The sequence below is a fragment of the Mytilus californianus genome, unplaced genomic scaffold (genome assembly GCF_021869535.1).
Source record: "Mytilus californianus isolate M0D057914Y unplaced genomic scaffold, xbMytCali1.0.p SCAF_14, whole genome shotgun sequence".
NCBI lineage: Eukaryota > Metazoa > Mollusca > Bivalvia > Mytilida > Mytilidae > Mytilus > Mytilus californianus.
In genome coordinates this window covers 29909745-29921872 of record NW_026262626.1, presented here as the reverse complement: position 1 = coordinate 29921872, position 12128 = coordinate 29909745, and the positions used below count along the sequence as shown (strand labels likewise).

At 32.9% G+C, this 12128-nt stretch overlaps 1 protein-coding gene across 1 annotated transcript in view; it reads right to left on the bottom strand.

Moving 5' to 3' along the window:
* Positions 1-12128, bottom strand: part of LOC127724644 (uncharacterized) — a 336855-nt gene that overhangs the window by 231700 nt on the left and 93027 nt on the right. Inside the window, exons 31-32 of the mRNA XM_052231669.1 lie at positions 10091-10854; positions 6639-7306 (exon numbers count right to left, since the gene is read on the bottom strand). Coding sequence (XP_052087629.1) covers positions 10762-10854 — 93 coding nt within the window. The 3' untranslated portion in view covers positions 6639-7306; positions 10091-10761. The remainder of the gene's footprint in view (positions 1-6638; positions 7307-10090; positions 10855-12128) is intronic.

The following is a 12128-nucleotide window of genomic DNA, read 5'->3' as shown; positions in this document are numbered from 1 at the left end:
TGTTAAGCAAACAGTTTGTCAAAGTGGCTTTGTACTTAAATGGCTTCATGGTGCCAAGAAATATATAATTATAATTATATCCTTTGCATGATTAAAATTTGACTAGTACATCTTCATTTATCAAGGCTTATGAACAATTTCCTAAACTGTAAAATGAATATTTGTGATAAAAAGAAATTATTTCAAGAACTTCGTCTTAAAATTTAAACAATTATAAACAAATAATTTGTGACTTTTTGTCCTGTGACTTTCTGTCCGCTTACGATTGGACGTAAGGCCTAAGGATATAATATATTTTTTTATTTATTCAGTATGAATAACTGTAGTGTGTATATTTAAAATATAACTTTTGAAACACATTGAAATATTTTCTTTAGAATTATTCGAAACAAGAATTTGTATAGTAAGACTTACTATACAAATCTTTGTTCGAAAAGACTTCCAAATTTTCATAAATTTGATGTAAAATGACGGTGGGCATGGATACCATAAACAAGCTCTTTGGGAGTGTTGCTTAACGGAATACGGAACGGAAACGGAAAGAGATATTCAAACGGACGGAATTTGAGAAAACAAGAGTGCATACGCTGAAATGTCTCGCCTGATTTACTTATCATTCAATCTATGTTGAAATTCTGCAATATGAAGGATTTACTACAAGTATCACATAAACTTAAAAACTATGAAATGAGGTCCAAGGTCAGATCAGACATGTACACCCTGGGACTATTATACTAATATATTATGTCCCAGGTATATCTTACAATAATTTCATACACCAAATTTAATGGTTCTATCGCTAATAGTACCGGAAAAACAAATCAAACCACAAAATCTAAACACTGACTAATGAACCATGAAAATGAGGTCAAGATCATATGAACCCTGCTAGACATCCATGTACACCATAAAATCGTTCCATACAGCAAATATAATTGACCTATTGCTTATAATATTTCAGAAACAGACCAAACCACAAAAACCAAACATTTTCCAATGAATCATGAAAATGAGGTCAAGGTCAGATGAAACCTACGAGTTGGACATGTACACCTTACAATCATTACATACGCCAAATATAGTTGACCTACTGCTTATAGTATCTGAGATACGGACTTGACCATGTAACTTTAACCAGTTACCTTGATCACTGATCCATGAAATGAGGCTAAGGTCCGGTGAATCCATCCTACATGACAGCAAGTAGACCTTGCAAGGAACCCATATACCAAATATAGGTATCCTATCACAAATAATGAGAGAGTATTTCACTATTCAAAAAAACAGTAATTTTTTTTTCAAGCAGTCACTGAACCATGAAAATGAGGTCGAGGAAAATGGACATATGACAGACGGAAACTTCGTAGCATACAATATCTGCATACAAGGTATGAAGCTTCCAGGTCTTCTTGCTAATGAAATATAGAGCTTTATACATATAGTTTATGTCATCGGTGCCAGATTGTAATCTCTACGTCTCGCATTCTGTGAGTTTCGTCTATGGCAAGACAAAAATGGCGAGAACTACGAAAATCAATAAAGGCTGAAATAACAAAATCACACAAGTATGATGAAAAAAGAAAAGGAAATATCCAGGAATATAGCATACAATTTTGGAAATACATAACAGTTAAAAAAAAATTAGATGCTCCAAAGAGCATGTGTTGCTCATGACATCTGGGTCTATGTGCTTCTTCAACAATGGGCATTCTCCATCATTGTAGACTTGAATATATTCATGACAAACTTTTTTGTTGATCTTGCATTGCTGACCATTTTCTGTTTATATTTTCTCTCCATCTTCTTTAGTTTTTACCAAAAACACAAAAGAGGGTAAACCAGTCGTCATTTAAGGGCGATCACTCCTAATAAAAAGTCCACTTACTATTTCGTCAAAAACTGACTTGTTTGTAGATCTTGTCTTGCTGGTTTGAAGTTGTTTATCTATCTTGTATAGTTTTCAAGATAATTGGCAAAAAAACACCAAAAATTGGTAAAAACTCCATGAGCTAAAACTCTAATAACGATTCGACTAACGATTTCCACCATCTGATCTCTTTGTAGATCTTGTCTTGCTTTTCATTTTTGCTATTAAAAGTTTCTCTCTATTACATATCAATGATATCTTAGATAATCAGGTGTTTGGCCAGTAGATAAACCTAAACAACCAGATGAATGTGTAAAAGAAAGTATCTTTTTCATCATAAATAAAAATAATAAATTGCTTCGCCGAGCGCAGCTGGATACGACCGCAGAGGTCCAACCCTGAACAGTTCCAGGGGCAAAAATGGACGCAATATTCGCGCCTGATACAGGTCTGAATTTGGATTGTAATTAAACATTTGACACATAAAAGGTTTCTGACACAGAATAACTGTAGTCAAAGAACTTAGAATTGGTAATATGATTTGAATTTATATTCAATTTTTTTGCTTTTGTGCAATACACTTTGCTGTTGCGAATTGACCCCCCTCTCCCCACAAAAAAAAATAAATAAAAAATTTACCCCCCTTTTTTTTTTTGCTTTTGTGCAATTCACTATGCTGTTGCGTATTAACCCCCCCCCCCACACACACACACACTTTTTTTTTGCAAAAAAAATAATAGTTGAAGAATTTTTCTTTTTAATTTCTGAAATCTGAAATTTCTTTTAACCCCCCCCCCCCCTTTTTCCCCCAAAAAAATTCTTTCCCTCAAGATATGGTCATAATCTCAATCAAAATTTCCAATGGAGTTTGCAACCATAATTACCCATTTAAATTTACCATAGTGCTAACTTAATCTATTTTATAATAGAATTTAAAATATGGTGTCAAATCTTTCATATGGATTTTTTTGTAAAAAAAAAGATGCAACATTTACAGATATTTTTACTGGTCTTCCTTTATAAATATGCATTTCTTTAAACATAATTTAAAAGCAGCGTAAGGGAAGTAATCAAAACGTTGTATTTGGATAACCTCCCTTACATTGCTTTTAAATTGTCTTAATTGTTCATTAATCATTACTTTATACATAATTTAAAAGCAGTGTAAGGGAGGTAATTCAAATGATGTATTTGAATTACCTCCCTTACACTGCTTTAAATTATGTTTTGTACTAACGTATTTGTCCATTAAGGGCATACGATACAGTTACAGGGGAGGTAATGACGTTGCTAACGTAAAATGTTATTTTCGCGACGTCAAACTGTGATATATCGGGAAAAGATGCATTTTTCGACTGATTTTTATCATTCAAACTTATTTAACTCGAAAACGAGTACATGGACCCCTCTTTTTTAAAATGACATTAGGTTTGAATACGTATGAAGATTATTTGTACCAATTATAATGAAAAAGTCAATATTGGAATCTTTTTAAATTTGATAAATATAACGCAAAACATGCCGTTTATTTTCTAAAATCCTGAAACTTTGTTAAAAATAAATTACTTCAAAAGAACATTTGTTCATATTAAGAATATATTTATGAGAAGAAGATTTTTATAATGTTTCTACAAAAATCCGCTTGTGTTTATCTCTTGAAATAAAAAAGTTAGGTGTGTCTATCCAAAGGATAGAAATGCCAAAAAAAACCCAAAATTTTGAGTAAATGTCTAAATTTCGACCCCTTTTATCTCTAAAAGTAGCACATGAAGGTATATTTTTTATTACATATTTGAATTGCTTAAGTGAAAAATAGCTTGTATGCAAATGTTCATAAAAATTTCATTATGGGATCGAAATTGTATCCTATGCCCTTAACCAGGACACCCTTGTTTTTCCCCCTTTTTTGCCCCTAATTCCTAAACGGTTTGAGCCATAACCCCCCAAAAGCAAATCCTAACCATCCCTTTGTGGTATGGAAACTTGTGGTATAATTTCAGAGACATCCATACACCGTTCCACAAGTTATTGTCTGGAAACTAGAAAAATGCTTATTTTTGGCCCCTTTTGGCCCATAATTCCTCAACTGTTAGTACCATAAACCCCAAAATCAATCCCAACCTTCCTTTTGTGGTATTGAACCTTATGGTAAAATTTCATAGAGATCCATTCACTTAAACTAAAGTTATTGTGCGAAAACCAATGTGTCTTCAGACGACGACGCCAACGTCGTACTAATATACGACTTTGCGGTCGTATAAAAAGAACAGAGAATAATGATTTTTCAGTTATTTTGACAAAGCAATGCTTTAAAATCTACTTATATAACTAAGAGTTACTCTTAATTTTCAACATTCCTTTAGTATGAATGATTATAAATACATGTCGATGTTAATGTTTTCAATTATAGTAATGCTTAAAACATTATACTGAATGAGTGATAATATTCTAAATTGTACTATTATAAGATAAATTTGAAGGGAAGAATTAAGCGGCATGATATCCAAAGCACTGTGGACACATTGATTTTTAGAAATCTTAGGACATGACTGCAACTAGCTTGAAAAAAACACGGTACAAATAGTATTATACTATATCCATGTTCTGTTTTTCCGCCAGTTTTTTTTCACACCAATTCATATTTATTGATATTGAAGTGTAGGAGAGCATATTGTAATGCTTTTCCAACGTTAACACCACCAACATACTTCTGTATTGTAATCAGGTGAGAAAGGCTTTGTATAGTGAGTGATTTTGTCAGGTGTTACATAAAAATAAAGTGTATCCAAGTTTCTATGTCTAGTTTCCAGGTTTCCATATTGTTGTCAGTACTTGATTGTCCCATGTGGTTTCTCTTATGTTTTCTATCCATTAGGGAGCTGCCATTTGATTTTTATGGGGGAGGGGGGGCTAGGATGAAAAGTTTTGTCCTGCCTTTTTTTTTAGTTGTAATCTCTGTCCTGCCTTTTTATTTTTCACTCTATTCAGTCCTGCCTTTTTTTTTTTTTATAGTTTATCCTGACTTTTTTTTACATGAATTGTCATCTTGCCTTTTTTTTTTGCAAAGTGTGTCATCCTGCCTTTTTTTTTGCAAAGTGTGTCATCCTGCCTTTTTTTTTACTCAAAACTCCTGTCCTGCCTATTTTTTTCAAATTTCATCCTAGCCCCCCCCCCCCCTATAAAAATCAAATGGTAGCTCCCTTATACAAGAAAAGATAGCAATTAAATCAACAATGCAGAACAACAAAACAAGATACACCACATCACTAACCCTAATTCAAAGCAATTAAAAAAGAAAAGCGTTTCCCCCAAAAATGAATTGCTCCACAACCTATATAGGATTGAGGCGAATGTCCATCGTTTGAGACCCTATGTAGATTTTTTGGTGTTGTTGGGTTACTGTCTTATTTGATTTATTCATTTCTTTTTTTTTTAAATCAACAATGCAGAACAACAAAACAAGATACACCACATCACTAACCCTAATTCAAAGCAATTAAAAAAGAAACAAAAACAAATAAATGTGGATAGTGTCCACATGTGGACACAGATGATGCCCCCGCTTGCATATCATATAGTTATAAAGGGACATAACTGAAGAACGGTAAAAGTGACGCTACCTAAATTTGAACTTGATCTGAGTTTTGTGGTAATAAGCATTGTGTGTAAGTCTCATAACATTTGATTGAGGCTAACTTAAGTAGAGAACAGAAACTAAAAATTCAGCAATTTTTCTATTTGTAAACATGCATAACTCTAGAACGGTTCTGTATAAGTTTTATAACATTTGGTTGAGACAAACTAAAAAATTCAGCAATTTTTATGTTTATAAAGGGACATAACTCAAGAATGGTAAAAGTGTCGCCACCAAATTTCGTACTTAATCTGTATTATGTAGTAATAAGCATTGTGTATAAGTTTCATAACATTTGGTTGAGGCAAACTGAAGTTAGAAAATGGAAACAAAAAATTTGTACTTGATCTTAGTTTTGTGGTAATGAATATTGTGTATAGGTTTCATAATGTTTGGTTGGGGCAAACTTAAGTTACAGAATGGAAACTAAAAATTTTGCACTCTTTCGATTTATAAAGGGCATAACTCAATAATGGTTAAAGTGACACTACCCAAATTCAACTTGATCTGTGTTTTATCAGTGGAAGTCAAAATTAAACATTGCATTGTATAAAGCATTGATTGTAGTTGATTCAACTATAATCATGGACAAAGGAAGATAACTCCAATTTTAATAAAATGCTCCGCTGGGGCTCAGCTTGATACGACCGCAGAGGTCGAACCCTGAACAGTTGGGGCAAGTATGGACACAACATTCAAGCTTGATACAGCACTGAATTTGGATTGTAATTAAATATTTGACACAGCATAGGTTTCTCTAACAGAATGAAAGTGGTCTAAGAACTTAAAATTTTTTAATTTACCTATTCAAACCATATCATTATTATTTGCTTTTATATATAAATCAGAAATAACCAATTTAAAACGGAAAATTTTAAAGAAAAAAAAGGAAAAAAAAATCCCCCCAATTTTTTGAACCCCCTTATGATTCATCACCCCCAAACTCAATCCCAGCTTTCTCTTTTGGTATGGTACCTTGCAGTACAATTTCAGAGAGATCCATACACTTGAACACAAGTTATTGTCTGGAAACTAGAAAAATGCTTGTTTTTTGGCCCCTTTTTGGCCCCAAATTCCTAAACATTTAGGGCAATTACCCCCAAACTCAAACCCAGCTTTCTCTATGTGATATGGAACCTTGCAGTACAATTTCATAAAGATCCATACACTTACACACAAGTTATTGTCCTGAAACTAGAAAAAATACTTGTTTTTTTGCCCTTTTATGGCCCCTAATTACTAAAATTTTCAGGGAATTACCCCCAAAATCAATCCCAGCCTTCCCTTTGTGGTATGGTACCTTGCAGTACAATTTCAGAGAGATCCATACACTTGAACACAAGTTATTGTCTGGAAACTAGAAAAATGCTTATTTTTTGGCCCCAAATTCCTAAACGTTTAGGGCAATTACCCCCAAACTCAAACCCAGCTTTCCCTTTGTGATATGGAACCTTGCAGTACAATTTCATAAAGATCCATACACTTACACACAAGTTATTGTCCTGAAACTAGAAAATGCTTGTTTTTTTGCCCTTTTATGGCTACTAATTACTAAAATTTTGAGGGAATTACCCCCAAAATCAATCTCAGCCTTCCCTTTGTGGTATGGTACCTTGCAGTACAATTTCAGAGAGATCCATAAATTTGAACACATGTTATTGTCTGGAAACTAGAAAAATGCTAATTTTTGGACCCTTTTTGGCCCCTTATTCCTAAACTTTTTGGGCAATTACCCCCAAACTCAATTCCAGCTTTTCCTTTGTGATATGAAACCTTGTAGTACAATTTCATAAAGATCCATACACCTACACACAAGTTATTGTCATGAAACTAGAAAAATGCCTGTTTTTCGCCCCTTTTTGGCCCCTAATTCCTAAAATTTGGAGGCAATTACCCCCAAATCAATCCCAGCATTCCCTTTGTGATATGGAACCTTGTGGTACAATGTCAGAGAGATCCATACACTTACACACAAGTTATGTCTGGAAGTTACAAAAATGCTTATTTTTGGCCCCTAATTCCTTAACTGTGGGTACCATAACCCCCAAAATCAATCCCCACCTTCCTTTTGTGGTATTGAACCTTATGGTAAAATTTCATTGAGATCCATTCACTTAAACTAAAGTTAGAGTGCGAAAACTTATGCGTCTTCGGACGACGACGACGTTGGACGACAACGACAACGCCAACGTCATACCAATATACGACCACAAAAATTACTTGATATTTAGAAGTAAATAAAAATTTAGCAATTTTTCCATTTATAAAGGGCATAACTCTAGAACAGTTAAAGTGACGCCAACAAAATTCAAACTTGATCTGTGTTTTGAGGAAATAAGCATTGCGTATAAGTTTCATAACATTTGGTTGAGGCAAACTTAAGTTAGAGAACAGAAACTAAAAACTTTGCAATTTTTCCATTTATAAAGGGGCATAACTCTAAAACGGTTAAAGTGATGCCACCAAAGATCAAAATTGATCTGTGTTTTGTGGTAATAAGCATTGTGTATAAGTTTCATAACATTTGGTTGAGGCAAACTCAAGTTAGAGAACGGAAATCAATTTTGGGACATACGTACGTACAGACGCACAAGGGTAAAACTTAATGCCCCCACCGCTACGGCGGGGGCATAAAAATGATGAAAAGCATTTCCCCCAAAAATGAATTACTCCACAACCTATCTAGGATCTAGGTGAATGTCCATTGTTTTAGGTGGTATGTAGATTATTTTTTGGGTTGTTGGGTTACTGTCTTATTGACGTTTATCCCACATCTCTTTTCGATCATTTCATTTATTCATTTTTTATTTTTTTTTGAAAATCAGAAAAAATATGCATGCCCTTATTAAATATTTAAAAAACATAGGCTCATCCTCTCCTGCCATTTATTTCAATACTTTATGCTTTCAAAATCATTTTCTTAAATATATTCCTCTGTTTTTCTTTCTTGTAAACATGTGATATACCTGGGACTATTATACTATATAAGTAATAAAAAAAGTCCCAGGATATACAAAATACAACATGCCTATTAAAATAAATAACCAAAAAGAAAGATGTAAATTCTTTCTGTTTCTGATTTCTGTTCCTTATTCTGTTTCTATCTTTTAGCAACACCCCATTATTTAGAACTTAACATGTGAGCTTTGTCGGATAGAAATTAACCTTATGCAAATGAATATCAATACACCTTTATGCAGCTCATGTAGTATAGACATCTGTTGATTGTTAAAGATTGTACCTTGACCTCTTTATGTCTGGGTTCTCTGTGTTGTTGGGTTGCTGTCTAATTTATGTATGCTCAGCATGTTCTTTTTTCATATAACCATTTAATCTTGACAACACAGCTTACTTCTATCTTTCTACCAGATATTTTTGGATGTTTATAAAATGTCACAATCATATACATATAAATAATACTTCTTATATCATATAGAAACAGATTCAATTTATTACAAAAGATACAAAAGTTATTACCTATGAATATACATGTTATTTAGTTTAATATTTAGTATTTGTTGCACTTTATGATGTAATTGTTATCATAGTGGAAAGGATAATCTTAATAAATTATCAATGAAATCTGCCAGAGTAATATAAGAAGTTGACATAATAACATCCTCTTCTATATTGTTTATCAGTTTGAATTGGTTAAACTTGGAAAATTAATTCAATATCAAATGGCTATACAAGTTTTTAAACCATTGAACATTATGGTTTCTAACTTTCTACAAGAAAATATTCATTTTGCTTAGAATCAAATTTTATCTTACATTCAGCTGATAAAAAACTGTAACACCAAGCAAACAAATATTTAAGGATGACATTTATATATTTGGGCTCCCTAATACTAAATAGCTTACCAAGTGAGATGTATAAACATATTTTATACCTTCTTCAATGAAAATTATTCCATAAATGAATAGCAGAAATTATGTCAATAAACTGAAAAAATATGTTGTTTTTTTTTTTAATTGCTTATAGATTCAAAAATATCAAGAGGTACCGGTAATAAAATACTTTGCTGAGCGCAGCCTGATATGACCGCAGAGGTCGAACCTTGAACAGTTGGGGCAAATTAAGACACAATATTCAAGCTTGATACTGTCTGAATTTGGATTGTGATAAAATTTTTGACATTATATAGGTTTCTGACACATAATAAATGTGGTCACAGATCTTATAAATCCATTGCGCAATACTGTGCAATTGAAGATTTCTTCTTGAAACTTTTCAAAAATTCGAAAATTTAAAAATTTTGAAAAAAAAAATATGAATCCCTTAAAAAATTGGGAAACAAATCCCCCCCCCCTGGGCCCCCCTAACACTTTTTGAAACCCCCCTTGGAGCAATAACCCCAAAACTCAATCCCAGCCTTTCCTTTGAAGTATGGAACCTTGTAGTACAATTTCAGAGAGATCCACACACTTACACACAAGTTATTGTCTGGAAACTAGAAAAATGCTTGTTTTTGGCCCTTTTTTGGCCCCCAATTCCTACATGTTTGGGGCAATTAACCCCAAACTCAATTCCAGCCTTCCCTTTGTTATATGGAACCTTGTGGTACAATGTCAGAGAGATCCATACACTAACACAAGTTATTGTCTGGAAACTAGAAAAATGCTTGTATTTGGCCCCTTTTTGACCCTTAATTTCTAAACTGTTGGCCCCATAACCCCTACAACGAATCCCAACCTTCTACTTGTGGTATTAAACATTGTGGTACAATTTCAGAGCTATCGAAATACTTATACACAAGTTATTATCCTGAAACTAGAAAAATGCTTGTTTTGGGCCCCTTTTTGGGCCCCTAATTCCTAAACAGTTGGGACCATCATCCCCAAAATCAATCCCAACCTTCCTTTTGTGGTATTGAACCTTCTTAAAAAATTTCATAGAGATCCATTCACTTAAACTAAAGTTATTGTCCGGAAACCAATGTGTCTTCTGATGCAGACGCAGACGACGACATCATACCATTATAAGATCCCAAAAAATTTTTTGCTCGTATAATTATGTGTGTCTAGAAATCTTGCATATGACTAGGCAGATTAACCAACATATACAAAACACACAAAGCAATTTAAAATTGACAGTTAACATTCAATTAAATTATCACATCCAGAAATATGAAAGACTTATATGTGACAATCATCAGAAACTTTGTACTGTTTCATAAAGATTACATCCACAAAAATGAAAGACTAATTTATTACAATGATGAAAAACTTTGAACTGCTTAATAAAGATCATCTATTGTCTAAGCCTGTAGCACAAGGTAAACCAACATAGCACAGCTTGTTGTCATGGCAATAACATGAAGAAACAAAACAAACTTCATGGCACCACTTTCCTGTCAAAAAAGAGATTGTATTAATACATATATCAACAAATAATCCAAAAGTAGTATTCTTTTCAATTTAAAAGCTCTTTGATTCGTTTTTCTCTTATATATGATTATTCCATTTTCTACTTTTCAAATATTAGGGCATTTTAGAGATAACTGTATTGTATTTGAAGCTTTGCGGACGTCCATCGGTAGTTTTACTGTCGTAAATTTTTAGTTTACTTGGCAACTCATAGCGGAGACGGGTAAACAGATATTTGAAACAGTAAAACTACCAATGGATGTCCACAAAGCTGCAAATAAAATACAGTTATCTCTATTCTAAAGCCAAATAAACAAATCATTCAATTTTAGTCATTATTTCCGTGTAAAATTTTCATTAAACGAAAATTCCGCAAAATGGTGTTATCTTCATTGGCGCATAAACTAGGTGACATCATAGGTATGCTTCCAGAATCAAACGTAAACACCCGGCATTTTCTGGCTTCTTCTCCGCTTCAGAATGTAATAAAATTTGATAAAAAGAAATTTCTATGTGCAAAATGTGAGTTTTTTGGCTTATTATTAGAGAAATTACAATTGTCTATACATTCAAGTATTCAAAATGTTGGCTTCCTTAGTTACAAACAGGGAGACAGAGAATTTTACGCTTATTGTCATCCAATCAGAACCACTGATACAAAATAATTGCATTAGAATTCATTTTTATGCCTTTCAGAATGTAAATAATCAATATAAGGTGCTTCTCAAATTCAGCAATGAAAAGATACATGTAGATATGAGTTATGTATGTGAAGGGTGGGACAATTGTGGTATTTGTTATTCAAACAAATTAGATAAACTGCTTCACTGAGCGCAGCTGGATACGCCCGCAAAGGTCCAACCCTGAACAGTTGGGGCAAAAATGGACACAATATCCAAGCTTGATACAGGTCTAAATTTGGATTGTAATTAAATATTTGACATATTATAGGTTTCTGAATAAATGTAGTCAAAGAACTTGAAATTGGTTATATGAATTGAATTTATATTCAATTAAAGATTTCTTACTGTTGTGCAATACACTGTGCTGTTGCGCAATACTTAGTAAATCTGTTTTCAGACTATAAACAAATAAAGGGAAGTTACCTTAATAGATATAAACCAGGCACGAAAGTTTAATGAAAACTGCTCAAAGCACTTTAAAGGTATTGTCAAAAAACTGGAAAATCCCCCCTTTTTTTAATGAATAAAACCCCATAACTCGGAAACATAAAATCTAAAATTTATAAAAATCAAAA